This window comes from Meleagris gallopavo, chromosome 6 (assembly GCF_905368555.1).
Source record: "Meleagris gallopavo chromosome 6, MGAL_WU_HG_1.1, whole genome shotgun sequence".
Taxonomy (NCBI): domain Eukaryota; kingdom Metazoa; phylum Chordata; class Aves; order Galliformes; family Phasianidae; genus Meleagris; species Meleagris gallopavo.
The window spans coordinates 47180713-47201141 of record NC_139409.1 but is presented as its reverse complement, the minus strand read 5'-3'; the positions used below and the strand labels follow the sequence as shown (position 1 = coordinate 47201141).

Below are 20429 nucleotides of genomic sequence, written 5' to 3'. Positions count from 1 at the left end.
TCCTGGGATTTAGCGTTTGTGCAAGTCTCCCTGTGGACTTTGTTGCACTGATCACCACCTTCTGAACCTTTCAGTTTGACTAGTTTTGAGTCTACCTCATTGTTGAGTTATGTAGCTTGTACATCAACTTATATATGAAGTTGTTTTGGAGTACGGCATCAGAAGTGCAACTGCAACTTTCTTCTTCAGACCTATGTAACCTTCTGAGTCTCTGGTAAATATTTTGTTTGCTTTACTTCTGGGAATGTCTTCTATTGCTGATTCTGGTAACTATTCTCTGCAGTTGAGCAGTAGAGAACTTGGGAAGCACTCAAAACACTGGTTGTTGCCTTCCTGAAATGTCTTTTAACATCTCTTCCCTCAATGTTACAAAGAGATTGCTTTACTTCATCTCCACTTTTTTTTCTGTGAAGCTGCATTAATTTCACCTTCACAGGTGTTTTTTTTTTTTTTGCTTTCTGGTTTTAGGTAGACTAAAACACTTCACTGAGCAACAGATGCTACTAAAAATTTCAGAGTGGAACAAAAATGTTACTATGCATCCACCTTAGATATCTCTGTGAAATAATGTTGAAATGAATGCAGGGAAAAAAAATTCTTCTACATTTTGTGAAAAAGTTTGAATGCAGTTGTCATAAATCTTTTTCCTGAGTTTAAGTTCTTTTGCTTCCAGTACTAGGAGAGGCCAAGTGTAATGCCCAATCTTTGTTACCCATCATGGCCATTCTCTTTCTTTTGCTTTTTGTTTTCACACTGACTGCAATTATCATTATTCATAGGCTGCACTGGGACTTGTATTGACTACAACATAATGAAAAGCACTTAAGGAACCATTCTAGTACTTTGTTTAGAAGGGAATTATTTGTGAAGTGTAACTTTCTAGAAATATATGGAAACATTGCATTTTTAAATTTCATTTTCTACCTGAAATAAAAATGGTGTTTTTCTGACTTTATTTTATCAGGAGGGCTCTTGCTCGTGGTGTGAAAGGGTAAAGGTGTGTTAATAATTTGGGAGAGGATAGATGGACTGCAAATAAAGGTACTTATCAAATATGATGGAGAGGGCTCTGCAACCATACCAGTCAGCTCTCTTCAGAACCCTGGGATGCAAGTTGTCCCACCATTTGTACACATTCAGCTTCATGAGGTGGTCCCACGTTTGTTCTTCTCGTACAGTGAAGGGCATTTTGCTTTCCCAGCCCCTCTTAGAGATTCAGGAATGTGAGTTTCATGGGTTTGAGAAGCCTGGCTGTCAGTGAAGGCTGAAACAAAGAATTCATTGAGTACTTCAGCCTTCTCCACGTCTGTCAGTTTTCCCTTCCCATTTATCAGAAGCAGTGTACTCTCTTTGGCCTGTCTCTTCTGACCAATGTTCAATCTGTAGAGTCCCTTGTTATTTTTCATGTCTCTCATCAAGTACAGTTCTAACTGTGCCTTGGCTTTCCTGATCCCGTTTCTGTGTGTCTGGACAGTGTCTCTGAATACAGTAGCTTATTTTAAAATTTACTGGGGGATTTTTTAAAATTTTTTTTAATTGCTATTTTAACTTCACAAATTGAAAAGATGCTGATTTCTTGCATCTGTCTCTTATAAGATATTTCCATCCTTTAGTATAGTTAGCTGTTGAATTACATTAATGTCAGAGAAAACCTGAGTAGAACCCTTTTTCTAAATTCTGCCTTACATATAGTTTTTATTCTACAACAGTGTTTATTCTAAGATCTTTGCTGATTATGGCTGTGCTGCTGTAGGCTTTCTGACAATCTTTTTTACATTCTGCTTTTGCTGTGTATGTATACTCACAATATGATAATTCTATTTTATTTTTACTTAGTGTAAAAATAATTTTTACTTAGTGTAAAAATAAAATTACTTTTTTTTTTTAAACTTCCTATAACAGATACCAAGTGCTGGCATTTGCAACAGATGCTGATGGAAGACAAGAAACAGTACAACAAAAACTTAGTTCTGGAAAGAAACTTGTGGTAAATGCTGTTTATTTTACATAACCTATACGGTGGCTTGTATGCACTCAAAAAAGACCAATGCTAAGTAATGAATGGAAACATTATCTGGTGATAAAGAATCCTATCCCATGGCTTTTAAAAGGCAGCAGAAAGTCTCCTGTACATTTCTATTAGGATTTTGTTGAGCCCTAGTTGTTTCAGGTTGGACCTTAATAGTTGCTGCTGTTCTCAGAAAAGCAATAACAACAAAATAAAGCTCTAAAACTGTATACTCTAAATAGCTATTTCTCAGAGCATTATGTTAGTCAACCAAAATCCTATACTTTGAATTAGGAGAAGGCGTTATTTTTTAATAAGAAAGTTACAAGTTTCCTCAAACATACTATAAATAAAATGATTTTTAAAATATGAATTGAGAAGCATACATTGAGGCAAAAGTAATATTTTCTTTCAAGGTGACACTTCCAGTTTTGTATATAAGGTATGCCATTATGTTTACTGACACGTTCTGTTCTTAAACAAAAAGAATGATGCCGTTAATTTAGGAAGTGGTGACATTTGAATGGTTTTTGATTTCAGAAATTCTGAGTTTATTTAACCAGCGTGGCAGTGTCAAAAGCAATTTTTGCATGTGCGAGTCATAATTTTTTCAAAGGAGCTGAAATAAGCTATTGAAAGCTATTAATAAGCAGTAATATTGCTTAAACGTGTAAGAATATAGGCAAGGAAGGATTTTGAAATAGTCCATTATATCAGTGCATGTAGTTGGAAAAGTAGATGTGTTTTCATCCGCAGAACCATTCTTCAGATTGAAGGGTGTACGTTATTGTGTGCAGGTATCTATGTGGGCTTAAATTTTGTCTGTGTTTCCAATTATATTTTGATAGAAAAGGTTATCATCTTTGCTCCCTAACACTACCCTAAGGACGTGTACTGTGGCAGATTTAAATGATTTTATTACTCTGTTTTTGGAGAATTTCAGACCTTGATTTTTCTTTTTCACTTATGCTACTGATACCTGTATAGCTGGATGAATTCTGAGCTTTTTCTGTGTATTTTTGAGTTTTTCTTAAATGTGCATTTGTCAGCTGATCTCTAGAGCGTGTATTTTCTTCTTTCTTTTAAAGGTGGATTGGATTCTCAACATTGGAGAACAAGCACTGGATATATGCATTGTCTCCTTTAATCAGGCAGTTTCTTCTGTTTTTGTACTTGGTGAGAGAAGCCTGTTCTGCCTGAAGGATAATGGACAAATCCGCTTCATGAAAAAGCTTGATTACAGTCCGAGTTGCTTCATTCCTTATTGTTCAGGTTTGTAAAATTCAACCTGAAACTTTTAGCTTTGTCACTTTCGTAGCCTCTTTTTTTTTTTTTTTTTTTTATCCCACTGATGGTGTATTCTTTTAAATGTGCTACTGATTGTAGAAGAGCTACAAAATAATAGCTGCCTTCTTCTTAGATTTATTTTCTAATATTGTTAATCTGAAATACCCTGACTTTTGGAATCTAAATAGCTTATTTTCTCATCATCGAATATGATGTGTTTTTAGTGTTTCAGTAAATTTGCCCAGGCTACCAAGTCACCAAACATGGAAGAATGAGAGATTAGTGTTGGAAAACCTTCTGTTATTCAATGAAAGCTTTTCAGACATTAATATAGAGTAGGTTAACAAGTTCTTAAGACTTGTAAGTTTTGTAGTAGATCTCAATTGCTTCTTGATTGCTTTCTGATTTTCATTATAAATGAAACGTTTAAGTGTATGAATCTTTAATCAGTATTCACAGTTAGTGAATTAATGAAGAGTATAATTAACTGATATTATTAAAGCATGTGTGTTTGTCATACCTGGCATGCCAACATGATAATTTGGGTCCAGTCTTGTTCAACATCTTCATCAGTGACCTTGATGAGGGGATAGTGGCCACCCTCAGCAAGTTTGCTGATGATACGAAGTTGGGAGGATTGGCTGACACGCCTGAAGGCTGTGCTGCCATTCAGCGAGACCTGGACAGGCTGGAGAGCTGGGCAGTAAGAAACCGGATGAGGTTCAACACAAGCAAGTGTAGGGTCTTACACCTAGGGAGGAACAATTGCATGCACCAATACAGGCTGGGGGATGAGCTGCTGGAGAGGAGCTCTGCAGAGAGGGACCTGGGCGTCCTGGTGGATGACAGGTTGGCCGTGAGCCAGCAGTGTGCCCTCGTGGCCAAAAAGGCCAATGGCATTCTGGGGTGCATTAAGAAGAGCGTGTCCAGCAGGTCGAGGGAGGTGATCCTCCCCCTCTACTCTGCCCTGGTAAGGCCTCATCTGGGGTACTGTGTCCAGTTCTGGGCTCCCCAGTACAAAAAAGACAGCGATCTCTTGGAAAGAGTCCAGCGGAGGGCCACAAAGATGGTGAAGGGCCTGGAGCATCTCCCCTATGAAGAAAGGCTAAGTGAACTGGGTCTGTTTAGCCTTGAGAAAAGACTGAGAGGGGACCTGATCCAGGTTTATAAATATCTGAGGTGTGGCGGCCATAGCGGTGAGGCCAGTCTCTTTTCAGTGGTACGTGGAGACAGGACGAGGGGAAACAGACATCAGCTGCAGCACAGGAAGTTTTGCACGAATGTGCGTAAGAACTTCTTCACGGTGAGGTGACGGAGCACTGGAACAGGCTGCCCAGGGAGGTTGTGGAGTCTCCTTCTCTGGAGATATTCCTTGTCTTGCCTGGACGCCTACCTGTGCGACCTGGTGTAGGGAACCTGCTTTGGCAGGGGGGTTGTCTCGATGATCTCTAGAGGTCCCTTCCAACTCCTACAATTCTGTGATTCTGTGATAATTGAGTCTTTATTATTCATATCTTTCGTTGTTAAACCCATCTGGCTAGAACCTTGAAAAGTTTTGGCATGTGTGTTGTTTGATTGGAATTGATATTCATAATTAATTACATACATTCTTGGTTATTGTCAATGTAACTTTCATAATTTTTAACGCTTTAAAATACTATAGATGTATTTAAAACAAGTGATGTCTTAAAAAGAAATGAATGAATAAATAGTTTGGTAGTACGTAACTCCAAAAAGAAAGTAATGGCTTATGATAATAGCTTTCATTTTTAAATTGTTTTTATATTTCTAACAGTGAAAGAAGGAACCATAAACACTCTAGTCGGAAACCATAGTAAAATGCTGTATGTTTATCAAGATATTACACTGAAATGGGCCACTCAGCTTCCCCATGTTCCTGTATCAGTAAAAGTAGCCAATTTACAGTAAGTTACTTGTTGAAGTACTTTTCCAGATTCATTTTTAATAGTGAAATTTGCTTGTAGATGATTCTGAGGTACGTAACAAGTAAGGCGACTTCTAAAATGAAAATTCAAAATGTTTGTTGTGTAAAATATTCATCTCATAGTGGACCTACTAGAATTTCTGTACTGTGCTTTAGACTTTGATTTTCATGAGTAAAAATGGAAATTAATCTCTCATACTTCAAATGAAATAGTTTCTTTGAAAGAATGAAAAATTAAGCTTTGCTATCTGGTAAGATCCTTCCCTGAGACAGAATAATAAGGATGCTCACTGAAAATCTGTTCTTCATTAAGCATTTAAGAGCATATGAATTCCAGACATGGTTTGTTGGAACAGATTGTTCAACTCCAATGTTAAACTATGAAAATTAGTTTAAGAAACTGGTTAAAATGCTCAGAACTGTACTGCAACACACCAAAATTTTCAGGGAAATGTGCTTATGATGGGCAGGACAGGGACAAAACTGTCAGATGCAGGATGAAATACTGAGAAATGATGACAGTGTTTATTACTTGTGCCAACTTTGTCACTGAAATGAGAAGCAAACTACAGCAGAGTTCTGCCAGTGCTTTTATGATCCAACTTATGCCTACATGGTGGTGAATGTACCAGAGCCACGGATGGTACTGGCTTCCAATTGTTTGTGATGATCTGGAAATGCCGTGTCCTTTTAGGGTACATTTCTTCTGATGTCAAGCTTATGGCTGTCATGACAACATACTTTGGATTGTTGAATAGTTATTTGATCGCTAGTTTTCTGTTTTATCACAAAGTCTCATAATAAATGAAAGTGTAACATCTGACTTATACAGAGTAGAAGTTTGTGAGGGATGTTGGTGTTTTTGACATGGTGCCAAAGGTTATTAAATTGTTTTTAGATAATTTATAATTTAAAATTTTAATATTTTTTGAAGACTCTCTGAAGAGAGCTTTGCTGGCTTTCATTCAACAGGTCTTAAATTAACACTGTAACAAATCACATCTGTGATCTAATCAGTATAAAACAAAAATTATGCAGGGTGTTACAGTATAGCTTTTGTAGTTTGGAAGAAATAGTCAGTGTCAGCAGAAAAAATTGAGAAAGACATTGCAGTTTTTTTCGACAGCATATTGTACTATCACTGGTATATATAATTATTTACGTATTATTCAAATACTTGTGGTGGTCCCTTCCAACCTCTACGGTTCTGTGGCTAAGAAGTTTTAGGGATGTGATTTAGTGGGCATAGTGAGGATGGGTTGATGATTGGACTAGGTTATCTTTTCCAAGCCTAATGATTCTGTGATTGTATAGTTCTAAGTTCATGCAGATTCTACTTGTTCTGTGTAATATTTAACACTCAATAGTTTGATCTTGTGGAGAATTTTGAGATCCTGCTGATTTATTCTAGGTTATTTTGTTAGTTACAGGCCCAAAGTTTCCATAGACCTATATATTATTATTATTATTATTATTTTTCCTGTGGAGGATATAGACTGCAGTCTAGTCATACAAATCTCTTTTTATACAGGTACTGATAAATGAAGGACTGTGTATCTGTCTGTGTAGACCCCATGGTCTCTATGGCAGAAGTACAGGGCTTATGAGTTTCAGTGCTATGCTTATAGCTTTCTGTTTGAACATATGCACTTGCTTGAACTATGAATTATGCTTGTATCTCATACTAATATTTAAACTAAAGATAAGCTAAGCAGCAAGAGAACTGCCGTAAAGCTTACAGAGATAATAATTTGGTTTAAACAAAGGTTATTCCTTTAAAAAAAAAAAAAAAAGCAACTTTAAAGAGGATTCTCATTTTATGTGAGTCAGTATAGTAATTTTCCAATACTTACTCCACTCGAGAGGCTGCAGTCTCAGCTGGAGCCTCTGGGCACTACTGTAACATAAATGATATTAAGCCTCTTAATAACCATAGAGTTGTTAATCCTGCACTGCTGAGAGATGGAAGCGCCTTTAAAATGACCTTCGTAAATGAATTATTTTCACATTCTTTCTGCTTTTATTGCAATGCTTGCAAGTAAATGGAGCATTCTGAAAGCAGTTGTCTTTACAGATCATGCTTGTTCATCTGCTTATTGTGTGTGGCTCTGGCTTGTTGGATAAGGAAAGCAGTATTAGAAGATATTTTATGTAAATTCCCTTGGGGCAAGGTTAGTGTGATTGCTTCTGTAATGGCAGTCATGTGCTTAATTCTGTAATCTTAATAGTTTGCCTCTAAGACCAGCTCTTCACATACTTCAGAGTATTCCAAGTAAGTATTATTGTGTAACCCTCCTTATTTTTTATGGTTTTCTTTTTCCTGTTACAGTAACACAAAGTGCAGTATTTCCCTACTGCAGTAGCAGTATGTAAATAATGGTAATAACAGACTACAACCTTTGGGATTGCATTCCAGGAAAAACTGCTTTATTTCTATCATTCCACTTTCAGAAGCATAGAGGTAAAAAGCAGAATCGAAGTGATTACTAATAACATTTTTGCTGAGGTGTGTGCGTAATCTAAAGATGATGTATTTTTGAAGCTGTTGAACTAAGCATTTTGCCTTTCTTCTGTTGTAAAAACCTGAGTGTTATCTGCTGAAGAGTTGAAGATGGAGACTTCCTATAATAACTCTTAATCAGAATTGAACAACAGGCAAAAAATTGAGGTTTTATCTTGCTCTAGGTTTTACCTGAAGATCTCTATAGATATTGCCACTCAACTAGAATTTTCACTTAGATGACTTATTTTTTTTTTTTTTTTTAAAGTTGGGGGAATCTTGCATGCTTAACACTGCCTGGTTTGCTTCATTTGTAACCACTCACACTGAAAATTTGGATTAATTTATACTGCCTAGGACTTTGTGTCAGTGCAAATTCATCTTCCCAATGGTAAGCCTGCCTGGAAGGTTTCATGCACTCTGTTTTTTCTTGAAGCTATGGCTGTTTCAAAGTATTCTCACTGAGGCTGAAACTCTTTGGAAAAATGGTCTGGCTGTTCTGCCTGAGTTAATTTTCAAGTGACAAACAAAGGAAACCCCCCAAAACAAAACAAGACACAAAACAAAAGCAAGCAAACCACATTCTTCTAGAGGGTTTGAGCAGTTGAACAGTTAAACAGGGAAATCACAAGAATTGCAAGAATTTCCATTCCACTCTCATTTTCAGTGTTGAAATAGTAACTGTGAGTGCCAGTTTGCTTGGTAGTTGTACAGATATCACCTTTGCAGTGACTTCAACTCGTATTCCCTTTCTTTTATGCTTTCATTTCCCTTTCTTTGTTTCTCTGGAGAGACCTGTTTTCCAAGACCCTCAATGCACCCGAAGATCTCTCTTGCTGAAGAAATTTCATTAGCAATCTCTCTGTTTTTAGATTTGATTTAGTCACTTTTTCGTGCTTCCTAGGCCAAATCACATTTCCCTCTCACACTGTCCCATAATTCAGGTAGTTATTTGGGGAGCAGGTCCAGAGGAATGTGCTTCTGACAAAGCTGTTTAAAGTTCCTGTCAGCTCAAATGCCTCATATGAAGGTCATTTTTTTTGCTTCTACCAGGGAGTAGAGCCTTGTAAAGTCAAGTGTCTTAATCCTACCCGTACCAGAAAGGTGGGTCATGTTTGTCTGAATCATCTGAAATAACTTTTTGAGGAAATAGCAGAAAATAACTTTTTAAGTGCTTATTAGAGGTCGTATTTGCTTTTCTGTGCCTGAATTATCCTGTCTCTGTATGCTTGACCATAAAAGGTCCTTGGAGTGGATTAAAATGCTTAGACCATCCACTTTCGTATTTATTTGACACTAATTCACTTGGCAAAGCTGATCCTAAGAGTACCATGTTTTAATGGCAGATTGATTGTACTAAGTATTACGCTGACCTGGACGACCTGAAACTAGAACATTGTGTTAAGGTGCGTTCAGTCTGAAGCAAAATAGCTCATGTTGCTAGCCTCGGGGATGTTTCCATCACAAACATCTGAATTGCCACTGTGGGTTCAGTTAAAACCACATAGATAGAGCTTTATAGCTTGGATATGATCTCGGGATTTCTGTTTTGATCACTTCCAAGTTAGAAATCTGTTTTTGCAATAGGAAAGCATGAGGACTCCAAATCTCTGGCTTTGTTTTTGTTTCTGATTTTTTTTTTTTCTGTTGACTAGTCTTGGTTTTGAGTGTTTTATTCATCCTTCACATTTAATCTGATGAGTCTGTGAATGCTGAAATGTGGCTCAATTTTTTTTCTTTTAAATTGAAATAGACTTAGTGAAATATATATATTAATATTTTTCTTTTTTTTTTTTTTACCAAGAAGGTTTTGTTCCTATTTTACATTTTCTGTGCTATCCATCCAGAAATGAAGCCTTGTGGTACCTTTAAGAGGGGGGGAAAAAAAGAGTTGGTTTGATGTGGAATTTATTTACAGACATCCAGTTTTAACAGAAAACCAGCCACCTCTCAGGGTTTAGGAAATGTATTTCAAGAAAGGTCACGTTTTCCCTCTCTAATCTATTTGGACTCTCCTCTAGGCACCAGTTTATCAGTGAAATTTATAATTAAATGAGGGATAATTTTACCTTCAGATTCATTAGAATTTGATTAGAAATGCCCGAAGGAAAAAACATTAGCCTCGCCTTTACTGCTTGTCTGTAGGTTATTGAATGATTTGCATATGATGCCTCTTGTTTTTAGAAGCTTAATTTAATCTGGAGATTATATTATGGGAATGAACTTTATTCTTTTGTGAGCTTTTATACGTACTGTGTCTGTGAGCAAAAAGACTACATTTCATGGAAGAAAGATTGTTGTAGGAAATAACCCACAAAACGGTATGTGTGCCTTGTAAAATATTCCTTTTATTATGAGGGGTTGACAGTTATGGACAAGCTGGTGAAAGTTACTGCAGTACTTGCTTTTACTTTCATTTATTTGGTAGATACGTATCATTTTACTTGCTTATGGAATGTTTTGTGAAGAGGAAATATAAAGTGTATAAAGCAGTCTGGAAAAGCTTTGTTTAGTTTTGTTTTTCCTTTTTAGTCCAGAAATAATTTCGCATCTTTGAAGAATAAGAATCCCTGAGCTTCTTAAAAAATATTACATTTCCAGAAACCAACTTTTTTAGCTAGGGTTAAGCTTGTAAACATACTTTCAAGATTTGAGGTGGGGGGAAATACCTAAATTAAAGCAAAAGTAACTGTTGAAAAGCCAGGAAGCAAAAATAGACTTCACATGTTCAGGAGGCAAGCAGGGTTTCTTAGTAAGCTTTATCCACACTTTAACTCATTATAAATTTCAATTCTACCTATGTTTATACTCAGGAGTGACCCTGTAAAAATATGAGAGGTTTGTGTTTTCACCACTATTTCTGTATTGCTCAGAATTTTTCTGCTGAGTGCTAGGACCATAACTGACTGTGGCATTTGAAATTTACTTAAGTCTTTTTTTTTTTTAATTATTTTTCATGTGTGATCACTGCAGGCTTGACTACATACCTGTTAGGCTTGAACTCCTAACAGTATTGTGAATGACCAGCCCATTAAAACTGTATCACATAATTATGTACTTGTCAGCTAGCTGCTTCTTGGTGTTTTTGTTTCAACTTATACTGTAACTTTTTTTTAATTGTTGTTTCTACTCAATTAGAGACTTTAATAAATTTAAGGTTGTGTTGCACAGGCTTGGATGCAGAAAATGCTGCAGCTTACTGAATCACCTCAAAGCTGTTGACTGAAGATGCTATAGAAGTCCAGGTCTGTTACAATTTGAGAAAAAATAAAGGAATTCAGTATGTGTAAATTTTCTATGTTGTTCTGTTAGAAGTCCTTCTCACTGCCCTTGTGCCTCTTAGGTGATCCTTACAAGACTGTAGGAAATACTGACTGTTTCTATGTCTTTAACCTCTCGCGTATTAGTTTTGAGGAAGACATAATGATTTACACAAAAAATGCTTCCACCAATGCTTGTAGAAAAAAAAAATAATCAGAGACTATTGGACTGATGTAGATGATGAGAATAATTTTTTTTTGTGTGTTCTTGCTTATTTCAATTTTTGTTTTGTTCTGTGTGGTGCTGAAAGTGGTTACTACACTTTCGTGTCTCTTGAAAAATTCCTATTTGTTACAGTTACGTAAATGCACTACAAGGGAGTATTTTACAATATTCTTGAAATATTTTGAAATTTTAAAATCTAACTTTGCAGATAGTAACTTCAAATTTACTGAAACTGTCTTAATATGGGTGAAGTTATACATTTACTCCTAGCTGCCTCTTTCCTTTGAACTATCAATGTTATTTTTACTGGATTTGGCCACTTTAGGATCTTATGAATAGCAATGAGTGTCTGCAAAAATTTTTCTGATGCTGGAACCCTGGATTCAAAAGAATGTTCAAGGAAAGATGTAGTGATTTTTGTGGCTTATCGGTTTACTGTGTATTCCACTCCTTTATTCCTGTCCAGTCTTTCCCTTTAGTCTGCAGCTAAATGGGAGGCTAGTATTGCTCTGATGGTGAGAAGTGATGTCTCTGGCCACAGGTACTGTTCCTACGCTACTTCTAGACTTTATGCCAAGTGATAAGTGCTTCTGGGCTCCAGACTGTATTACAGGCACTTAGAGGTTTGTGTTTTGAAAGGGGATGTTAAACTGAAGAATACACTTATTGCATTTAAAAACCCCAAATGCAGACATTTAAGAACTTTACAGCTATTCCATGTACCCATGAAGAAAATCACTTTTTTTTTTTTGCCTTCTAGAAAAGAGCTTTATCTAATAGTCCTCTTGGATTTTCTAGTTTATTAGTAGTTCATAATATTGGAATGACTAATAGGAAATACATAGTTTGCATGCTTATTTGTCTAATGACTTACAAAGTCATGGTACCCTGGAGACTGTTGCTCACTGGTGTTCACAGAACCAAGACTTCTCTCCCACATATAAGTAATAACTTCAGCTTGACATGGTTAACATGCATCTAACTTTATGGAACTTGGTCTGAAAAAGTTTCAGATAAACTTTCTGATTCAACAACCTATCTCTGTAAAGAAGAGTGCTTGAACCTAGTGCTTCAATTCTTCATTGTTTTGTTAACTTCCCAGATTTGAAATCACATGTAGCCCAACAAGCTCATCAGTTTAATTAAAGACATAAATCCAAAGATGGGAATTCAGAATCCTGGTGTATAACCATTGCTTGAAAATGGGCTTATTTTTATGATGTTTGGGCTTAAGGTATTTTTTATTTTTATTTTTTTAAAGAAAATGGAAATCTGCAGTCAATCTCCAAGTGAGTGACTATCAGTCTAGTTGAAATATGAGCTTGGAATTAAAACTTATTCTCTGGCACAGAATCATAGTACATTGGATGGTTAGGCGAATGAATGCACTTGATGAACCTGCACTTTCCAAATAGTAGAAAGGCAAAAGAAACTGAATTTAACTGGAAAAAATATGAAGAAGTATTATATTTGAAGAAAGAATGTGAGATGCAAAAAGGCTATCTTCTATAGGGAAATAGTGGGTGGAGTCCAAGTAAAACCCTCTCATTGAATTTTTTTTTAGCTATCCAGATGCTAGAAAATACTTTGTTCTTCACTCCAGCCCATCTGTTATTCCTTATTATAACTCACATCACCACAGCTACCACAACTGTTAAAGAATCACCATATAAAAATGGCAGAACTTGCATATAAAAACAGCAAAACTTAGCACTTATTACATGGTTTTATGGAAGGAAAACTGCAGGAATCAAACTTTATAGTTTGTTGAAAGATTTTTCCTTTTTCTGTGTAGTAGTACTGTAATAGAAGCAATGCCAGTTATGACGCACAGTATGAACTGTTCGGTTATATGTGCATATATATATATATATATATATATATAAATTTTTATTTGAGTGCTCTGTAAGAATATGTTGCTTGATCTGAGAAGTTAAATGCAGAAACTTCTACAATCTTACTTAAACATAATTGCATTTTAAGGATATGTTTTTAGGAAAAAGGAAAATGATTGCATCTGGCTTTCATCGCTGAATTTCCACTGCCATTGTCGAGAGATAGCTGTACAAAATATTACAGTTTCTAAAGGTCTTTCTAAGAGAAAATTTTAATGTGCGTAGTTTATGCAACCACAAAATGTGGATGTGACTGCTTTTCCTGTACCTTAGCAGGATTCTGATCCTGCAAAAACCATAGATGTGCTGTGTATCATGTCCAGAATATACTCTGATTCATGACTGAGGTTTTCTAGCAAGTTAAATTTCCAAGTAGTATACAATGTATGATATTAAACATGTGCCCATATTGCCAATTCTCCTAATTTTGTTGCATGTCACTTACTTGCTTTTTCAAAAAGCGTAGTTTTTATGGCCATGTGGTTTTGTAAGGGTTTTGGCTTCCTTTAGAATAACAGGTAAAATATTCCTACCTTCTTAGTTCTAGAAAAAGCGTTAAAAGTGGAAACTCTAACTATTCAAGAACAAGACAAATTACTCCCATTTCTAATATTTAATATAAAATACTTGCTATTAAACAACTACTGTGTTGGGTGTGTTTTTTTTTTTTCTTTTGATTTCTCAGTGCTTGTTCATGCTGTGACAGAGTGCAGATGTAACTCTCAGATTCTGAACTCAGTGTTGGAGTTGGGTGTTGAGCAATAGGCTGGAGCTAATGGATGTACTGTGACACATGTTCTGCTGATGGAAGTGCTGGACTTTTTGACTAGCAGTCATTATGAAGAGTCTGTTGATTTTGAAAGTCTTGAATATTATGCTGTTAAAAGGAATGACTTTCTTTTTTTTCCATACTAGGACTAGCAGGTGGGAAACATATGCTGATCTACGGAGGTGACAGCCAGCTAGCAGTGCAGAGAGCCAGAGTTCCTTCTAAAGAGCAATGGTGCTCTTTACAAGACAGGGTCATGGGACAATGATAAGTGCTGTAACAAGTAATTGTATATGGACTTTTTTGGGCCTGAAGTAATGGTGAATTTTGAGTTTTTCAGGCTCGTCAGCATAAAACTATTTGAGAGGCTGAGGAGAAAGAGATGGAATTTAATTTCTGGAATTTTTTCTTTTGAAGTTATGTAATTATTCAGTCTTCTTAGAGTAAATATTCTGGGATAAAGATACCTCTTTGCTATGCTTATGTTCCTTATATACTCTAAAACTCAAAGCCTGTAATGGTGGGGCACATTTGAAACCAGCGAGTGGAGTTCAGATGCTAGTGAATTTCTTTGGTCCAAAGAGAGTGATTTGCTCTCGCCCTGAGGGAACAGCATCAGAAAGAGAGCTGGATCTGATTGAGGGTGCAGAATTAAAGGGGCACAAAAAGTAAAAGCGGGAGCAGACTTCTTTTCAGACTTGATTAACTGAGTAGCTGTGATAGATTGGCGTGCCCAAAATGATTGCTGGCTAGGAGGCAGTAGGTAGTGCTTTGCATCATGGTGAATTACAATACCGATATAAAGCAGCGATCGCTAAATGATGTATTTATTTGTAAGATGTGTATCTTTCTTTGTTTTGAGCTCATGCCTCATACAAACTGTGACTGAAAGAAACCTCACAAATGGCTTATTGAGGTGTAGTTTTACAGTGCTTAGTGTTATTACATGTCCATAGCTGATTATCTTCCATGACCCCGAGACCTGTCATCATGGTTATTCCTATTAGCCTCCTTGTAGTCTGTTCATAGGTAGCTGTCTGATTTTCCTCATGTGCTGCCTAACATTGAAGAGCTGATGAAGGAAACAGCTAAGGCTAAGCTTTTACTGAAACCATAAACTCAATCGTGTAGATTTTGTCAGTATGGCATCCTGGCATCTCTTACGTGTTCTTTGAACTTGCCTGCAGTGAAATAAACTCCATTCACTACCCTGAACTGGGAAAAGTGAAGGCTTAAATGAAGAACAAACCTGTGAGGCCTACAGGCCCTGTGTTCACTGTGTTGGAGGTGCCACCTTTTGGTGCAGCCTTTGGCGAGCCTCCGGGAGCTGCCGTTCAGACAGCTGCACTTGTCTGCTGGCGAGGGAAGCTGGCCTTGAGACAGTTTTCAGATTGAAGGAGGTGCAAATGGAAAAACAGCAACAGTTTTTGATCTAGATGTTGAAGTGTGTGAAGCCTGGGGGAGTTTGTTGGGTGGCAGTTTAGATAATGCTGCTAAATTTCTTAGGTATTGAACTATGAGTAATAATTTGAAACAACGTGTAGATCCTTGTTGTAAATTTTCATATATTATACTTCAGACTCTCTACATTTTTGCCTAAAACAGGATTGTGTCTTTTTAGAGGCTTGCGGCGTCACTTTGAATATCTTGTTTTTATTCTGCTTTGGGGTAAATACTAATTCAGTTTAATTCTGTATTGTAGTAGCCGGCTATGGAACCATTACTCCTCTTCAAACACTGATTTGATTTGTTTTAAGCAAAAAGAGATGAAGTTGGTTAATCTTAGTTAGAAAAGATTAATTTCCTATATATACGATTTGTAGTATGAACTTACATTGCACAGCTGGGCAGTATCTATATGGTGTGCTCTATACTGTAAGGAATCATAGAATCATATAATACCCTAATTGGAAGAGACCCTTATGAATCATCGAGTCCAACTCCTGGCTCCACACAGGACCACCCAAAACTCAGCCCATACGGATGTGAGCATTGTTCAGATGCTTCTTGAACTCAAGTTCAGTGCCATGACCACTGCTCTGAGGAGCCTGTCCCATAAGGGAGGAGATGATGATGTGGATGATATGTGTGGAAGTCCATGACTGCATATCATGCGTATTGTTGCATACAGTGACCCCTTACATTTAAATTGCTAGGCTATTACACTAACCCTGTTAAATGAATAATTCTGTGGTTCATCTGATGTGACACAGCAGCTTTTAGGACTCCTGCATGAGAGGCAGAGCCACTTGGCTTGTCCGTGCCAGCCCACCGTGCTGACCCGCAGGTGGCAGTAGCGATTTGGCAGAAAAGACCCCGACCCAAACTGCTGAGAAGTGCTGTGTTTTCTTATTTATTTATTTTCATTTGGTAATTAGACTGCTTTTAGCCTTTTAGGCAAAGAATCCCTTGCAAAGGGAGAACTGCACCAGCTCAAGAACTGCCTCAACTTGCCTTCCAGTTTGCTGCTGTGCCGTATGGTGTCACCATGTAAGGGTGACAGCTAGAGTTGTGTGGCTAGTAAAAATATCCTCGCCCTCAAACACAGGGTGAAGGAGTACTGTCTAAGAGATGGGATCTAAGAATTCCATAGGCATTCGAAATTCAAGTGTTTTATTCTGTTCCAACTATTAGAGCTTGTAAGAGGAGAAGGTTTTGACCTGTTATTTTATTTAATTTTTACTTTTTTTTTTTTTGCAAGAATTACAATAAAATCAGTTTTCATTTTCCACTTCCACTTACCTGCTTTTTTCTAAGATCAACAGTGCAAAAATATGACATAAATTGAATGGAAAAACAGTGCATTTCAGTAGAAGAACAGCACAAATCATTTGCTGCTTAATTATGTTTAATAGAACACATGATCAAATAATGATAATTCAATCTTATAATTACACTGTATTTTTGAACGGCCTCTTTAGAGTGTCATACACATACAAGTGTTACTTTTGTGATGTAAAACCGAGTGAAGATTTTTAAAGAAGTAAGGATTTCCAAAGTTACACAAGGAAGATCAAGATGTACCCAGTCAAAGATCAGTTCTAGCAGTCAGTAAATTGCATCAGTGATTCTTCAAACATTCAGCTGAGGGTCTGATTTCTGAGTATGTGTTCAGTGACAGGGTAGGCTTTTGACCTTTACTCAAATAATTTCATGTTAGAAAGTTCTTAATTTATTACAAGTAGTCTGGTCTTCTCTCAGCATTTAATCAACTACTTCACACAGTTACAGACAAAGTGGTCTCAAAATCATAGAGAGACTCAGGATAATTTTTTCCAAAAGCACTAAACAAAGAAGTGCAATTGTAGTTTTGCTATTGCATACAATAAATTACTTTAGAGGATGGTAAAATGAGAATTGCATTTAAAATGCTTGAGCAAAGTTCGGGAATTATTTTCCTAGTTCAGTGGTTTATAAATAATACATTATCAACAAAGGACTGAGAGTTGCAGTGCATAGCATTTATTGTTATGAGTAATATCAATGATATAGATGGCTCCTGAAAGTGCGGTAGAAATTTTAATTGCTGTTTAAGTAATTTAAATAGTAAATATTTTAAGTAGCCAGACCTTGTACGTAGCTTAGCTTGTCCTCCAAGTAGAACTTCAGAGAAGTTGAATCTGTAATTCTAAGGCAATTGTTTGAGTGATCAATTTTGGTATTATATAATCTGAAGCACGCAAAGCATTTTAATTTCTTTAAGAATTGTTGTCAGCAATTTGTTTAGTAAGAGAAGACCTACAGAAAACACATGCCATTCTTATTACCCAGAATCCAATAAAGATAGGGTTTTTTTTTTTCAAATCATTACCATATGTGAGTAGGAGTTGCTTTGTACTGTAAAGTTATTTTAGATACCAGAATAATTTGTTTCATAGTTTGAGTTCCTCACTGTTAAAATGTCCCCTTAGATTTGCTATTACTTTGACTATTGTGTGATATATCGTTTAAAAAAAGAAAAAAGAAAAAAAGAAAGTTTATAATAAAAGAAATTTAACAAGTAATTGAAATTCCAGATCATGTTTAGAATGTGCCAAATAAATAATGGCATTTGCAGGCATATTGCATGAGTGCAGTAGCTGTGGGGAAACTACTATAAAACTGTTAAATACACTCCCCCCTCCCCTTGCCATCTTTAAGCACTCTTATAAAGCCTTGAGAAAATAAAGCAATCTTGACTGGCTGACAAACGTTCCAGCAGAGAAATTAACGTATTATAAATCATATGTAACAACTGGTTAGCCATATTTCTCTTATTGTTGCTATCGATGCACAGATTCATGAAGGATATTAACAAGGAATGATTTGTGAAAAAAGCTTCTTATAATATTTGTATGTCTTGTATTGAACGATCTCTTTTTAGGACCCATCAGAACAGTAACTGAAGCTAAGGAAAATAAGCATTTTTAATGCTGCTTTCTTAAAACAGTGATTTTTGTCTCTGAGCTATTGCAAAGTTAAAGGGCACCGTGGCTAACAGGAAAGTTGGTCAAAGTGTTTATTTTAGAGTGGAGTATTTGAATGTGCATTCTGTAATAGTTTCTTTTTGCTCACATAAACTTCAAGTCATTAAGGAAAAATTGATTTGTACAGGAAAATCACCAAATTGATTTGAGGTGGTTTTATTTGATAGACTGGTTATTTGGAGATGATTGCCAATCGAAAAGATACATAGGAAGGGGACTGTATTTACCAACTGTTTTTTAATATGTTGTACTTTGCTAGTGTATCATCAAAGATTTATTTCTAACAATGTAGCTGTATTGCTTCATGCTCTTTATTCACATTCAGATGTCCTCATGGAGCTTTCCTTTTTCTTAATGGATTTAGAGCCTCAGGAAATGCATATTAAATTTCGGTTGTTGTGTTCAGGTGTCAGAGTTCTCTTTCTTCACTTATGACTGAGCTCATACTGAACTATTTGAGTAATTATTGCAACAATTTTAGACACTATTTGTTGTAACTAAATAACAAATTATGAAATAGTGTATTTTGTAGCATGGAAACTTCGGCTACCCTCATCTTCTTCTACAGTACTCCTTCTTAAAGACTTCTCTGCACCACGGTCAATATGGCAAAGTTCATTGCAAATGCTTGGCAGGCATTAGTTGAAATCTGATGTATTAGGTGTCATTTGCATACCATGCCTTCCTTACGAAGACTGAGATAGGACCCAAGTGTTGACAATAGTCTGTCTCCTTGCAGTGTTTGTATGAAGAGCTCAGGGTTAGCCAGTGTGTTTGTTCCATGTGCCATCACAGGACTCTGATATAGCCCAGATATACGTTGTACAGAGCCTTTTGGGCATAAGAAGACTAGGATGAACAGAGCCCTGTCTGATCAGCTCTGCTCATACATCCAGCAACAGACTCACTCGTGAGCAAGGAAGCCAACTACAGCATGCAGCAAATATTCAAGCAACCAGAGAGACCAGGACTGATACTTAGTTCCACATCCTCTCACTCTGGATAGAGGATTTTCAATTTGTCAGAAACAATTTTGCAAACTCCAAAGATTCCAAGTCACAAACAAGCCATCGCACTTGCACGACAGCTGCTAGCACAGGTATTAGATATGTCAGTTAAAAAAAATCAATATTGTCTTCTAATTTTTTTTTTTCCTTAATCTATTTGTTAGGGTAGACTTTGAATCCTCTGCCTTATGGTTCTCGCAAAGACAGGCTTGCATAGTTTTGTAGTGAATGTTAGTTATTAAAAATAAAAATTTGACAAGATAGCTGGAAGCTTTCTGTGACAGTAGGAATGGTATTTCACAGTCTTCCCAAAAGAGAAGGCTGTTTGTATTTAAGAGAAGTCTATATGGTAAGGGACATGATGTGTTTTAAGTCTCTACTATGTGTATTCTGTTCCAGAAAATACTTTGGTTTTAATGATGCATCTGCAGAAAAAGACAAACTAAGGAAGGATACTTATTGTTAAAAAACAAACAAAAAACACCCACTAAAAATAAAAACACAAAAACCAAAAATCCCTCAATTTCCAGAATTTCTTATCTGCATAGTGCTTACTCCAGTTGAGCCCTCAGGTCTGTACGTAGATTTATTATAGAGTTAGAGTGATCTCAGCTACAGTGAAGTTATTTCCAGAATATTTGATCAGAATCCTGAAACCAACACTTGGATACTGGCCTTAGCATTCTGTATAAAAGCATTTTGGAATGTCCAATTAAAACCGTCAATTGACAAAATTAATCAGCACCACCTGATTTGGCTTCATGATTACTTCACCCTGAAAAACTTTGGACTGAGATTCCCCTTTTGTTTGTACTGGTTGTTGTATTTGTTCAAGACACCACAGAAAACCAGATTGAATTTCATTATTACTATTATTATTTTTAAACTACCTGGTTTTTAATGAGTATTTTACTAGAGGAAATGCTTGAATGACATAAACGTATAATGGTTAAAATCCTTTTTGTTATTTCTTCACAAACTATGGCAAGGACGTTTATATAAGAAATGTTTTATATACATCTAATTAGTGAGATAATGCATTAGGCTTTCTTCTCAAAATTAAGTT

At 36.3% G+C, this 20429-nt stretch overlaps 1 protein-coding gene across 8 annotated transcripts in view; it reads left to right on the top strand.

Annotated features, from left to right (window-relative positions):
- BBS9 (Bardet-Biedl syndrome 9) overlaps positions 1 to 20429 on the top strand; it is a 276456-nt gene that overhangs the window by 29209 nt on the left and 226818 nt on the right. For all 8 annotated transcript variants that reach the window (XR_014884013.1, XR_014884014.1, XM_085226608.1 and 5 more), the window contains exons 7-9: positions 1903 to 1987; positions 3097 to 3280; positions 5091 to 5220. Coding sequence is in view for 6 of the 8 variants with exons in the window: in XM_085226608.1 (XP_085082734.1) it covers positions 1903 to 1987; positions 3097 to 3280; positions 5091 to 5220 (399 nt within the window). In the remaining 2 variants the exon portion in view is untranslated. The remainder of the gene's footprint in view (positions 1 to 1902; positions 1988 to 3096; positions 3281 to 5090; positions 5221 to 20429) is intronic.